This window comes from Papilio polytes, unplaced genomic scaffold (genome assembly GCF_000836215.1).
Source record: "Papilio polytes unplaced genomic scaffold, Ppol_1.0 DF823731.1, whole genome shotgun sequence".
In the NCBI taxonomy this organism is placed as follows: domain Eukaryota; kingdom Metazoa; phylum Arthropoda; class Insecta; order Lepidoptera; family Papilionidae; genus Papilio; species Papilio polytes.
The window spans coordinates 5,284,564-5,299,909 of NW_013525473.1; the positions used below are offsets into that span (position 1 = coordinate 5,284,564).

At 35.4% G+C, this 15,346-nt stretch overlaps 1 protein-coding gene across 1 annotated transcript in view; it reads right to left on the reverse strand.

The window, feature by feature from the left end:
• The window catches only part of LOC106103517 (calcium-activated potassium channel slowpoke), a 25,610-nt gene that overhangs the window by 4,356 nt on the left and 5,908 nt on the right, over positions 1-15,346 (reverse strand). Inside the window, exons 7-20 of the mRNA XM_013283296.1 lie at positions 13,508-13,618; positions 12,907-13,012; positions 11,015-11,167; positions 10,561-10,716; positions 10,110-10,222; positions 7,930-8,085; positions 7,504-7,580; positions 5,778-5,828; positions 4,615-4,677; positions 3,993-4,028; positions 3,547-3,676; positions 715-886; positions 318-552; positions 183-235 (exon numbers count right to left, since the gene is read on the reverse strand). Coding sequence (XP_013138750.1) covers positions 183-235; positions 318-552; positions 715-886; positions 3,547-3,676; positions 3,993-4,028; positions 4,615-4,677; positions 5,778-5,828; positions 7,504-7,580; positions 7,930-8,085; positions 10,110-10,222; positions 10,561-10,716; positions 11,015-11,167; positions 12,907-13,012; positions 13,508-13,618 — 1,612 coding nt within the window. The remainder of the gene's footprint in view (positions 1-182; positions 236-317; positions 553-714; positions 887-3,546; positions 3,677-3,992; positions 4,029-4,614; positions 4,678-5,777; positions 5,829-7,503; positions 7,581-7,929; positions 8,086-10,109; positions 10,223-10,560; positions 10,717-11,014; positions 11,168-12,906; positions 13,013-13,507; positions 13,619-15,346) is intronic.

A 15,346-nucleotide genomic window follows, 5' to 3' on the forward strand; every position in this document is an offset into this window, starting at 1 on the left:
ACCTCAAGCTAAGTACAGAAGTTTCATTACATCCACATATTACGAGGTATAAAATTAGTGACATTATCTCGAGATCCATTGATAGTTTTTGTGATTAGATATGTTCAAAAGATTGTGCCTTACTTACTAGTTTTGGGCAATGAATATTACTGTAATGTATTTAACTTCAAAAATTGGAGTACTGACTCCCGCCAGAATGGCGCACTATTCTCATTTAACTGAATGACATTGGCAGCTGTCAGATTGTCCATGCCGATGTTCTAGTGTTGCCCGATTTTCTTGTTAATACTATATACAGCATTATATTTGTAAGAAGCTATAGCTTACATTCAAAACCGATATCTTGGGTAGATTCTGCAGCATCTTCCATTCTCGGCGAATGTAATCGACGCTGCCGACGATGACGACGTGCTTCAGCTCGTGGTAGTGGAAGTTGGAGGCGCGGAGCGGCATCACCAGGTTCCTCAGCCCGATCAGCGGTGAGTCCGGGTCCGCGAACAAGCACACAACCACGTGACCGTTCAATACCGTCATGGCCGCTTGATTTCTGTCCTGTTAAGGTTAGAATATCTTGTATTATATGTTCTGTAAACTAACAAAGATAAGGGTTAAAGCATTTTGGAGGTTAAAGCATCATATGTCTGGAACTACATTTTTAGGACACAGAAGATCAAAATAGCATAGATGGGGTAGTTTATAGTAGTTACTACGTACTAGTATACAGTCCTCGAGGTTTCTCGCGGGGCTCCAGTGGAACATTCCAGTGGAGTCGTATTTCATTTCAGTCTTTTCGAAGTCGAAATCTTTCGACTGGTCATCCGCCAGGCCCGCTGGCAAACTCACGCCGTTGCTGTTTTGATTGCCCCCACTACTTCGACTCGTCGGCCTAAGCAAATACAATTATTACATTATTTTCAACATTATCACAACTATGAGGGAATTTTATTGATTTTTGTTTAATATTTTTAATAGTGAAAAAAGTTTTTATTTAACTAATTTCGCATGCGTGGTAGAAAGGCAATATTTGTTGTAAATTGTACACTGTGTTGCCAGATTACGATGGCAAAATTGTGTTTTTAGTGCAACTGTAATGCAATCTCAGTTTGCAAAAGTAAAGTCAGCGCTTCCAAACTGAATTAAAATTGTTAATATTAGTTCTACAATTATTTGTGTTCTTGATGATCCTGTTTCATCCAAGAGATTGAGAGGGATGGGATATTGTATACAACTGACACTTGTATACACTATTTATACAAGTGTCAATTGTATACTGACAGTATACAGTTGTTACTTGTATACATGGTGTATACAAGTACTACTTGTATATAAATGGTACTGTTGTTCCTCCTTTCGGAGAGATTGAGAGGGATTGCAGCATGTTTTATACAAGTGACAATATATTTACATATTTGTTTGGAAAGCAAATTTTACTTCGACAAATAAGATTAAAAATATACACATTTGGTCGATTTATACAGTAGGACCATTCTTCTGTTTTATTGCTGGATTACTTACCACTAGCATAATTTACCTACTTGTAAGCTTTCGCTAAACTTGCATTTTCTAATCTATTTTAAAATCTAGTTGTTAGTATAATATTAAGGAGTTTTTACACCATTTTCATAATAAATATGATAAAGTACACTAGTTATATCTGTCTGGCTTTTTCCTATAATCAAAGGTCAAAGACCTGAAGCGTTTTTACTTTCTATGTAAATGCCTAAATTCCTGTTATAAGCGACTTAGAGCATAATTGTGATAAATGAAAGCTTCTCGTGGCAGTTTTTGATAAATCCCATAGCCGGTAAAGATCAGAAAAAGATACACTTTAAATTTTTTTTAAAATGGATCTTTTTAACATGCTGTATCTTTTGTCTTTGCGCCAATGACATAGATTAAGTGTTTTTGTGCCCTTATTGGACGATTTAATTTTTGTAGATAACATTTTTCTGTGTACCGCATTTAAACAACTTTAAATTTGTACTCTCATCCTATTAAAGCAGTAATAATTATTTCAAATTGTAATCTATACTATTATAATAAATCGTAAACACACACTTCTTTGTAGCCTAAGATCTCAGCAATTACAGTATATTTTTGAATAATTGTTATTTTAATAAAAAGCCCTACACTTGCGTCCCGCTTTAGACGACATATTTTAACGCCATTAAAGTTAGGGGGTAAATATTTTGGACAAAAACCCTAATGTTGGAAAAATACCATAAGTTGCTGCCAACATCAAGGAAGCAAGGTTGTCATCATGTCATGTCATTTTGACATTTGTAATTTGACAAACGTAAACAATAAAGTAATTTTTTTATAATTTGATGCTGATGAAGTCGCACGGGAATACCTAGTTCTTAATAACGTGAAACAAAAAAACACCTGTGCTCTGTGTAATTTTGTTAACAGTGTCAAGATTGGTCACACGAGCAATAAGATGGTAAAGAGAAGAGTAAAAAAATGTAAAATAATAAAAAAAGTCTACAATAGCATTTATAGCTTAAACATGCTTACACTAGAAAGTGCTGTGCGTAATTTTGTGCAAATTAAACTGGTCGAATGAAAGAAAATCTATAAAAAAACTAACTCTTCTAAAAAAAACGTGAAGCAAGCATAACTAACTGGCTACGTAACAGAATGTTTATTTCTTTGTTTTAATGCATTTAAAGTTTCCAATCTACAGATAATATAAAATGTCTAGCTGATATATTGTTTAATGGAATTACATTAGCTTTTTCACTTCGTAGGCAAGATGATACGCCTGGTAATTCGTATCTTGCTCTGGCGGATTCCTGAAACACAGGGTCAAAAATCGACTCTAATTCAAGGGGTTGCAGGCTGTGACAGATTATACATATATGCTAATAAATTATACAGATAATTTTTTATTATTAAGTGCCGTGCACACTGTGCTTAAAATAAACTTTCTTACAGCAAAACATTGAAGGACAGTATAAAGCTGCGACAGATAAATAATCAGAGAAATGGTGACGTCATAGGTGTAATAAGTAAAAATATCCTCTTTGTATTTAAATAAAAATAAACATGTATATTATTCATTTTACTAACACGATTTACATACATCGCAAATTAATATTAACGTTATTAAAACTATTATATTATTATTACTATTTTGGTGCAATAATAAATAATTTTGTATTATTAGATATGTGCTTAATCTTAACTATTAAATATTAATTTATCCGGTATATTACGACAAAAACAAAGACCCTATTGTTAAAAACGCCTTGCTGGATTTATGCTTTTTTCATAGATTATTTAATAATAGATGAATTGTAATTTTAATGCGGACATATAAATATTTTAACCTAAAAATGTATTGTGTATTTCAATTAATTTATCTCATATTACTCCAGCAATTACATTAACAAATTACCAACTAATAAAAGGACAACCGTCTCTTATTTTTTTTTACTCTATGACCACATACATTTGAAATACAAGTATACATTAAAACAGTATACAGACGGTATTGTGTACTGTATACAGTCGGTAAATAAAATATCTCGATTGTATACTTACGTGTCCGGGGGCGCTCTGTTGACGTTCGGTTTGACCTTGTTGACCTGCCTCGTGGTGGTGTTGGCGAGCTGGTTCGCCATCGGAGACAGCAGAGCTGTCGGCGCCGCACTACGATGGTTGCGGTTTATTACTGGAAACATTAACTTAGATGTAAATATAATTGTATATTTTGCTACATTTGCTGCGTAATGAGGGGCACACACGTTCGGTTTTTTAATCTAGACACCGAGTTTATTATTTACTTATTTCAATGTGTATACCTCCATAATAGATTAGGTAATCGATTGGAGGCCAGAAAGAGAAGGAACTAAATGTTTTCTCGAAGATTTATCTTTTTTAATATACATTTGTGAAAGAGTAGATGAATTCACTTATATGCCATGCCAAGATTAAGAAATGAGTGTCGCAAAAATGAAATAATACATAACATATTATTATATACTTACAACTAATATCTTCGCCTCTTTCTCTTGCGACTTCACCTGAAGAAAAATATAGAAGTGAATTTATAACAAAGCCGTTAGCGTCGAAATAAATATATATTAAATTTGTTAGAATAATTGTTAGTTTCTACAACAAAAGCGCAATAAGATGCATTCAAAGGGTTACAACCAAAGACACACAATGCTACAAGACGTTCCCAATGCTTAGCACAGGAATACCAACCAGAAATGATGTACATGTCCGCATTAGAGTTAACCAAGAAGCATTTCTCGAAACTTTTATATTATTTTATACATTGTTAAAGGAAGTGATGCAAAGTGAGAGAACTAGTTTTGTTTTGCGATAGATTAGGGATTATTTAGAGATAAACGTTATTGTTCGAACAATCGCTTTAAAGCGATTTTATGGAATCTACGGTTATAGCCGGGACCATGCTTGATGAAAGCGAAATTCTGGATAGAAAGGCTCTCAAAGCCTAAAGTGCTTTGTGAAAGGCGTGTTAAAGCAACTAAGTGCAACTCGTTTTTAAACTTAGATAAGCACAACGCTGGCTGTATCGTGTGGGCCGATGACAAGAAAATAAAATTAAAAAAAAACCACTCAGTCGTTGAGGCTGAGATGTACCTCGAACATGGACCTTCTTGGGCAACTCTGGCGGCGTGAAGGTGGGGGGAGGATGGTGGTCATCTGCAAAACATCAGCACAATTTCGCATTCCGATACACCACTCGACCGATATACATACAAACGCAAATATACAGCGCGTGACCTCTGGTCGTACGTCATATATCGTATGAATGAAGTAGTATGGTTCGGTTTCACTTTATTATTTACATTTAATTACAAATCGTGGGAAAGATTAAAAAAGATAATGCAATTTAAAAAAGTTTTTACTATTTTTTTACATAATCATGTATTATTTGCTAAAGAAATTTAAAAAACAATGTTACTGTTTTACTGTATATACAGTAATTTGAATTTAAATATTTTAAATGATATTCAATAAATTTAGATAAGTTTTTAAAGTGAATCCGCATTAATCAGAAACATTTACAAAAACAACAAAGTTAGTATATCAAAAGTAGCATAAAAAAACTACACATCACATTCACATGCAACAAACAGACATATAAAATACATTCGATACATATATCTATATTAAGCCGTGTACTATATATGGGCGGTGAAGATATACTATTATATTATTCATATAATTAACGAAATAAATGGTACTAATGGCTTCAGTGAATAATGAATATAGAGGGTGATAGATATGTTTTTTTTAGCTAGCTATCGTTGAAATGACTGAGCTACAAGTTAATGGAAATCATCAGTTTACAAACAAACGATGTTGGTACCATGAGAATCGACGGGGATTGACGCAGTGGGCAGCAAATCCTTACGGTTCTATCGATGGCGGGCCATCTATTTATTATAAAACGCTCCCTAAATTGGGCGATGATAATTAGAATAAATAAAAACAAATCAATTAAAAGCGAATAAACATTTCACAACATCAATATCAGAATTTCTATCGATGCAGTATAAAATTTGAATATACAAAAATACACCTAATAAATATAATCGACCAAAATAAACACAACATCTAAATTATACATCACATCGTGTCTCGTTTTATACATTTGCTAAAGAGACATCTAATCGTTTTATAAATGCACATATAACGTGGACAAGACAATAATGACGTCACGGTTCGCTATAGTCTAGGAGCCGCGCCACCGCAATGCGCGTCACAACACAATGACAAATGTTACTCAAAGTACGTACTTGCCCTTCCGACCATCTGGACGGCTCGTACGCCTTTCCTGAATGTGGCCACTGAACCGAGAAATAATAGTTTTTAATCTTAAAATTTTAATAATTAAATTTTTATATTAATAGGTTTTTGGCGGTTATACATCCGGTATACAACGCAAATTATATACGTTAACACAGACAGCGATGCAAAGCTGAGCGTTTTTTATACGTTCTGAATGTGAGTTACATGACAACCACTACTTTGATTACTAAAGTTCGCGTTGATTGCCTTAAAACCATTAATAGTTATAAGCACATAAAAGCGTTAACATTTCAGTAATCAAAGTCGATCGTAATAAATAACCTAAGTCGAGTATTTGTGTTGTTATTGTGGTGTAAGCGGTTAATACACATGTGATATAGCGCTGCCTGATTTCCAATTGCGTGTACCGATTATCGTGTATTAGCGTACTATCAACCAATATAATAAATAAGAGCGATTATTAGTCTAGCAAACGAGTACGTGTTGGATACGGTATTTGAGCGCGCGTTCCGTTCGTACCGTCTGTGCAATCTCGATACGTATTAAGATTTTGTTTCACCATTCCGGACTGCATCATCATCATTCCGACATCTGTAAAAATCCAAAAACTGACACAAACGTACGGTCGATTCGGCCCTAATGTTAAAGTAATGATTCGAATTTAACGGAATCAAATAGAATTTATATATTCAGTTGATCCCATCAGATTCATCGATGACATGAGATGCGACCGGGGTTCTCGACAGTTCATGAGTTAGTCACTCTCATTAGCACAGACAAGCTGGAACCGATCTAAAAGCATTTGCTCCTCAAAGCTCGTAGATATCGGGGTATATTTAGCGATTATTCACTCGGAACTTTCTGAGACATGCTTTCGTGGATCGATGGCAACAGAATATGTTCGATCTAAGTGTTCTTGGAATAATGAGGTGCAAAATTGCAGTTTACCATTGTCAACTCTACTATATCAGATACATGCAATGCCTGTGCCGGGCTCTGAAGTGCACCATAGCAATTTATATCTAATAATATGTGAGCCAATTTTGATTTTGTTAGTGAATAAAATCGTTTTAGTGTATTGCCTAATGTGTTCATATAACATTGTATGATGCACTAAACGCTCTCTATGCCGAACAAAACAGAGCTGTTGGGTCTGACAAGGCAAGGGAAGGCGAGGTGTCGGAGTGGTTTGTCGTGTATTGACGGTTCACGAGCGGGCATACAATGGTCGCTAGTTTGATGTGAACGAGCACGCCTTGCAACCGATCCAGTCTGTGCGGTACGGACGCAACATCACTAAAGCAACTCAAAATTATAGACACGAAAAAAAAAATGGAAAACGTCAATCTGTAGGGTTAGGTGTGGTGCAAGTTACCTATGTCGGCTCCAACCTTCCGCTGGTGTGCGGTCACTAAAAGTTTAGCCGAATTCGTTAATGTCTCACATATTAAATACAGTGTGTTGTTATAAATTGGCTGTGGAAAGAACCTACTGTGTATGTGATTAAATCGATATATTTAAAAGTTATTTAAATACAAAATGTGTTACACTTTGACAGCACAGACATACAAGTTGTGGCTTCAAGAGAATGTTCCCTAGAAAGTATGTCACAGAATTATATTGTAATTGTTAAATTTCACGCTTATCATGTACATTTAGTTCTTACAGTAATTATCAAGGAGAAGAGAAACATAATAATGTAATGGATCTTACAGTTTTTGCATTTGCATTTCTTGATAAGGGTTTCATCCTTGATGTCTTCGTGACAAGCCTTACAATAATACCACGCCCTGGAAAAAGAAATAAAAATAAATTAAAGACCTAATGAAACATGCAAGAGCGTATTTGCCGTTGTTTTGATTCCAAGATATATTTACATCAACATATAATAACATTCATAACTAGCTGTTGCTCGCGACTTCGTCTACGTTAAATAAAAAAGCCCATGTTATTCAGTGCTAACATAGCTTTTTAATAGTACAATTAGTTTTGAAATCGGCCAAGTAGTTTTAGAGTTATTTCAATACATATAAAAATACAAATCTCCTCTTTATAATATTAGTATAAATAATAAAATCGACGATTTGGTATCAAAAGTGTTTAAGTTTTAGATAAATATTTTGCAAAAAAAACGGTTACCTTTTGACTTCATCAGCGGACTGCGCTATAAAGAATCCTTGCGTGTTAGCATGGATCTTGGCGTTGCGCGGGTTTATTGAGATTTTGCTGTCAGCACCTTCTTCCCCTTTGATCTCGATAGCTAGTAGCAGCAGCTTTAGTTTCGTGAAACATAACCTAGCACCAAATAACATGTTTTATTACTATAATAATTAAATTATTACTAGAATTGGCTTTAAACTGCTTTTGGAGTTTTTACTTTTGTAAAATATCACAACCATTATTTGAGCTATTTAACCCTCTACGATAACGTGTCGTTCTTTTATTTCTTTGAACACTTTACCCATATACACGATGTCCGGAATTCTGGATAGTGGCATAGTTAGTTTAAATAGATTTTTTTAGGCGTCAAAGAATATACTGTTGTAAACGTCATTTCCAGTTTTCCTATATACTTAATCTCCAAACATATAAGAAATTGAAAACGTAATACCAAGTATTTAACGAAAACTACAATGGTAAACAAATTTCAACTCATTGCTTGAAATTATCTCAGACAAATCGCGCAATATTTTAATAAATAAATTATTAAAAAGAAACCTTTTAACTTACTTCTAATTGTTGTAAAATTTCATGCTAAGCACTGATGGTTAATTTTTTTTTTACAAACAAAATTAAAATTCAAATATATTTAATTACTAATTCCATTGCCGTTAATGTTAACACATGCGACAGCAACAGTCCACTACTAGTTCATTTGCACGAGCGTTTTTTTTACGCTGCGTTAAAACTCGACGTTGGCGGCTCACGTGGTACGTACGCTTGAAAATCTCTTGTTTCGTTCGCCCACCAATTAAAATGCAACACCGCACGATATAAAAACGCTAGCGTATAAACAGATATAGATACAGATACAGATAGGAGAATTCGTTCTAGGTTAACGTTTTTTTTTTTAACGCGCGTTATAAAAGCGCCCGTGCGAAATTTTTAAGCTTATAACCATCATGCATAACGAAGCAGGTAAAATCTAGAATTAATTGGTGATCATGAAGTGCGGAGAATTAAATGGGAAATAGCAAAAACTGAAGCGAGAGAAATTAGGAATATCAACAGTGAAGGAATGGTTAAAGAAAAACAATTGATAGTATCCATTAAAACGTAATTTTTTAATATTGCAATCCGTCTTACTTTTTTATTTACGGTCCTCAGTCAAATAACAAAATTGGATATAACAGTGATTACAATGGTACATCTAGGATATTGTCACGCCGCAAAATCTTGGGAAATATTACATATTTTAGTAACAATTCCTAAAGTTAGAAATATGACAAAAAAAAGATGCCGTAAATATTAGAAGTCCGATAATGATTTACGCCTACAATTCCTCTTGCAAATGCTAATGAGAGCTGGTAACAATTTCTTACAAAGCTTACCTCGTTTCTTCTTAATTTTTAATATTCGAAAGTAAACATAATGATATAAATTTATGAATTTAATGAATTTTGAAACTTCGGTAGAAAAAATTCGAGCATACATGACACTACATGTGGTAATGAATTGATCTAATTCCAATTTCTTCTTCTAACATGCATTAATCTAAAATTAATAGAACACACTGTTGGTTAATAATTTTGAATCTAGAATTAGCTACTTTTGTGAGAATTGTCGATAATATAATGTGGTTAGTGCATTCTCCGCCTAATATAAGGGCACACATCGACTAGGGTGCAGGTTGAGAGGCCACTCGGGCTGTCTTACTCGCTCGCTTGCGGGAAGCTCATCCCCGTGAAGGAGGTCGAGAGAGTCTCCGTGTACATCTCACAGCCCGTACCTTGGAGATAATCGTTCTGCCAAGCTTGCGTGTCGGGGGACTGCAATCAACGAATGGGATACTAAAGCTCGTGCCGAGTTAGTTACAGCCACAGTTTGTACCGACCCTAACATCTTGACTCCTCACACTCGCTTCACCTAGAGTTATCCAATTAAGCACGAATGGACTTGAGAGGAGAAAATCAGAGAAGCCGGCAAATTAAAAAAGAAAGAGAAGTTAAGGGGTAAAGGAGATAAAGCGTTGTTAGTCGGTGATGTCGTTCGTCGTTCGACCAGCGTAATGGATGTGGATTGTAACACTGGAGTGCAAACAGCAACACAGTTGCGGTACTGCAACATCGCGGAGCAGTACCGCAAGCGCCCTCACTTACTCTGCCGCTTGTTTGAACGGCATCCCCACAAAGGTACTGCTAAGAGTCTCGGTGTACATCTCCATGCCCGTTCCCCGCATGTAGTCATTAGTCCATATAGCCATGTCCTGGGACTGTGGAAATTCCGCATAAAATTCCTTCAGTTTGATATATTCGAAAAGATACTGTTTAAAATGGAATTACTACATCTTTAATAACAATTACCTCGATAAAAACTGTTTTTTATCGAATGGATCTTTTCGAACATACACATAACTTTACTAAACGAAATGAAAAAATATAACAACAGTCCAATATAACCAATATTTGGGTGGAACAGATGCCAAGTTGTAGCTTTTCGATAAAAAATAAATCTTTTATAGAGTTCAATGTGACGTAATCATGTCACATCCATGCTATAAAAATACCAGCCGGTATTATACAGAATAAAGTAGACATCAATAAATCTGACCGTTTTGAAGCTCCTCATGGCGAAGAGGTTGGCCATCATGGTGGAGAAGCCCGGCGCGAGGCAGCTCTGCGCGATGAAGCCCAGCTTCAGCTCCGCCAGACAGATCACGTCGTCGCCCTGCTTCCAGTCCCACGACGGGATGTTCAGTAGATACGCCTAAAAGAAGTCTTATTATACTAATTCTATCAGTAGTAAAAAGACGGTATTCAGAAACAAAAGAACTGTTAATCTGAGAAAATAATGTAGGCTTCTACTATACTTTTTGAGGAGTATAAAAGCAAAGTGTTTCTTTCATTCTAGACAAACACAAACCTACTAAATAAGCGTAGACCCATTTTAGTGGCTTGCTTTTAGAATCTTAGAAGACCGAAATCTATTTTAACAGTTTCAATAGCAAAGGAATGATTAGTAAGTAAATAAGATATGCAATTGGGGAAATGTACTTGAATATTACCTTGTTGTGATACTGCATAAGCTGTATGATAACTCTGATGTCATCGGAATAATTCTTAATTGAGATGACCCTCATTATATTAGCGGCGTCCTCCGCATCAGGGTCTTGGCAGTATTTGTTTGCTAGCACCAAACAGGCATCCGCTTCGTGTACCTAATACATACAAAAAAAGTAAATAAAAACACAAACCGAATGATTTTCAGACAACACAAACTAGACTTCATTCTTCAAAATCGATCAAGTTCTTTCGTAGAAGGAATGTACACTTTCCGCTTTAAATGTTACCCAAAAAAACTAATAACAATAAGCTTTTGTAGATTAGAGTCCTTAAAATTGTTAATCAGAACTGAGTTTTAGCTCTTAAGAACTAATTCTTTAATATTATTAAAAGCATGGTCTTAATACTCAGGTTAAATTTTAAACAGTTTTAAGAGACAGAATCGTCATAGAATTTGAATTATTTAGTTTTACTCTATCCTTTAACACAGGAACCACTATAGGTGATGAAACTATGGTTACGACCATTATTATACGTAATCAGCCATTAGACTTGTCGCACAAACCACTATTGCATATTATCATCGGTTTTCATATTGATTTGTTTTAGTTCAAAATTACTAACTATAGTTAGTAGTAGATAGTAGTTTAAGTTATTGTAGAAATTCCTTATACAATCATGCAATGTAATTAACAAATTTACACGAAGCGTGAAGGGGCATGCCACTCAAGCAAACAAACCAGTGATAATGACCACTACGACAACAACAAATAATAGTGTTCAACACTCTCTTTACCTTCTTAACTTACTACAATCTCAGCCAAAGTAAATTGGAGATGTGGTCTTCAAAAATTTATAGAAAGTTCCAATTTTTTATCACGTGTAGTGTTCATTTTCAAGGCACGTAGTGAACGCGGTGGAATTAGCATGCATTACAATAAACAATCTAAGGAACTCACAAGCCATGCGACACTTAGACAACTCACCATAAACACTCGACAATATCGACAATCGGTTAATTCGAACTACTCGTGAAAGCGAATTTTGAATATGGATACCCTTTCTTCGGCTGCCATTAATGCCAATTACAAGAAACGTGTAAACCGATTCGAATTTTGTAGTCAATATCGATTGTTTAGAGTATGAACATGTGGTGAGCATCGCAAACAACACCCAGTAGTTAGTTACAGACAGACAGAGAGCGGGCGCGCGGGCGTGCCGTGCCGGGAGGGAGAGACAGTAGCGAGACACGCACAAACAGCCTCCAACACGTCATCACAGGAGAAGGTAGCCGTACACTTGGAAGGAACGCCCTCTCAGCGAGGTTAACGAACGAGCATCGCTCTAGTCTATAGGAAGGATAGTCTGCACAGCTTCAAACCGACACCACGCCCAAAAACAATCAATCGCATGACCACAGTGTGGCGCTTACTTACTTTCACCCTCTGTAGGTCGATTGGATTCATAATGGTGCCTTGAAAGAATTCCACGGTAGTAAAGTGTCTCTTGAACAGGCCTTCGAGCTCCAGGTCTGGCGGTTTCCTGCCATCAACTGTTAGTTAGCTAGGAGCGCCGGCATCGGGGGCCGGTCGCCGCCGGCCGGCCGAGCGGCCGACTGTACCATGCACGCTAGGTAACAAAATACGCGGCGGTGCGGCGGGCAGGCGGCGCCGCGGACGTGCCGCCGCGTCGACTTCCCGCCTCTCAAGCGATGATTGCAAAGAACCAAGATAAATTTACTTGAGTGTATAAACTCCTACTGTGACTATGGTCTTTAAGGAATAAAAAAGTTCTTATTATGCATAGAAATAAAAAATACTGGTCGACGTAGACGCGTATCGATGATAAACAGGGCCGTGCTACTAATGCCTGCGCTATTCGGTCTTAGTCTAACCTTGACTCGTTCAAGGTCGACGGCATTCATCATTGTACCCTGAAAAAACTCGACGGTGGTGTAGTGACGTTTCAGGAGACCCTCCAGCTCTAGGTCGGGCTCTTTCCTGAAAGCGTCGTTGCATCACACATCACTCGCCGTCCCAACAACTCTCATCTTAATACTGGATATTTTAACTTTTAACTTACTTCTAAACGTAACCTTTAATTACACATTACATACGAAACTGGTCTATTTTTCTATTTCAAAGTCCCTTTTGGGTAAAATTACATTTACTTCGTATTTTATTTTGTAGAATAAACACACAATATCACATTTATCATAAAAAAAAATCAGAATTAAAAGTAGCCAATTTGACATTTTTGTTAATTTACGATCGCAAATTAAATAGCTTAATTCGATGTTTAAACACAAATTAAAGATTTACTATTTAAAGGTTATTTTTGGACATCGTTTTGAATTCTCGTTGCTTATTGATTTGAAACTGAAGATCATATGATTTAGTAACTCCAGTTTCATTATAACGGTTCCCACAACATATACTGTAATAAACAATATAGTATAATATTAAAATAAAAATATAATAATTAAGACAACTCACCTATGTAAAAAAACAACCTCAACATCCACATCCTCTCTGTCTTCGTGTAGGAAGTCTTTTAAAAAATGGCTTACTGATTCGTAAGTTATATGTCCACATACAACTATATGCCTGAAAAATTATAAATATATTATAGACTTTGTTATAATCTTTAAAAATATTCTAAAAAGTAATTGCTTGAAATTAAATCAAAAAAGCTGTTAAGCGAATCAAATGTCGCAATTCTGAGGCTTTGCGTTTGCAAATTATTAATTTGAAAAATATTCAATTTTGAATTGGACTTACAAAAAAGCTGTTTCAATACTTGAGCTTAAAAATATAACACGAGCAACATTTTAAAAAGCATCACAAATACATACAGAAGAGATAGAAGGAAGAACAGCAATTTGAAGTTTTATTTAACACCTGGGACCATGGTAAGGACATTCTGACATCGAGAACAAAAGGCAAAGGTCGCAACAGGGTTAAACAAAACAATAAGTGAGGTAAGCATGAGATTATCAACGTTGAAAAACTCTTAGGTAATTAAATCAACAGAAAATTCTAGAATTTCAAATTCGAAATAAAAAAATTAAGATATTGTACCATTGAGACTTTAACAACGTTGATTTTGATGTACAAAATATTTATGTTCATTCATTTTTGAATCTATTTAATGTAGATTTTATACAGAATGTGATTGTATTTTAAGAAATATGTTTTTAAAATTGGACATCATCAAAAATGAAAAAACATACTCAGTAGCGTTCAGGTCTTGTGTAACTATGTTTCTACCACACTAAAGACGAAATGTTCGACACCAAAAGGTTTAATTTTTGGTGAGGTGATACTCGTATTGTAAAACGCAAGATATTTTCAAAAGAAACTAACAAACTATAACACTCAAACAATGGAACTGACGGATTCTAATTTTTTAAATGTAATGTAATGATATTTGTATGTAAAAGATTAATCTTTTAACATTAAGGACTATTTGATTTGATAAGTATTAAGTAAACAACAAAACAGTTCCTTAATGTTTCAAGAGAATTTAAATGTATACGTTATATTGATAGAAGATATTAAAAGCTTGCGTCTCAGTACACTTTTCGAAATACTCGAGTTTGAACAAAGTTAATGTTTACATTTGATTAATTCTGAATATCTGGGATGGAGCCTCAATTCTTTATAAGTTCAAAATTAAGAAAGGGTTAGGCGGCGCTCAAATGCAATGTGTGACTGCATACATACATTAGTGTTCGAAACATTGATGAGGTTCGTGTAACAAAGTTAAACAGACAGAGTAAACGTCAAATAAAACATCGTGGAAAATTATATGGACAGAAATAAAGTTGGGATGCGTTATGCGTGGCTACAATACCATAACATACAACATGCAGACTAGAATTCATCTAAGGTGTGGCAAAGGAACTGAATTCATTTCTTTCAAAATCAACAGTTAATCTACCTTGTTAATCAAATGTCGCATAAAATCGCAAATAGTTATATTAAATTCGAAAACTTTAAATGTATGAACTGTGTGAACTCGCCGCTAAGATGATGTTTTGAATGTCGAATGGCATGTCCAAAACTAAATCTATTTCTGCGTTAAAATGTCCTCAATGCACACAGCCTTGCCACGCTCTATGAATTTTTTACGCAAATACATTACACTAAGTTTACCGAGGGGGTCGACTCATAATTACAATACAAATAACAATACATTAAGTGGGGCAACATCAAGAGTAAGAGAACAAGTACATTTACAAATTCGTGCAGGCAGGGAGGTAGAGGAGGCGAGCGGAGCGGGTGGCGTCATGGCACTCACTAGTCGCGGTCGCATCGGCAGCGCCACGCGGG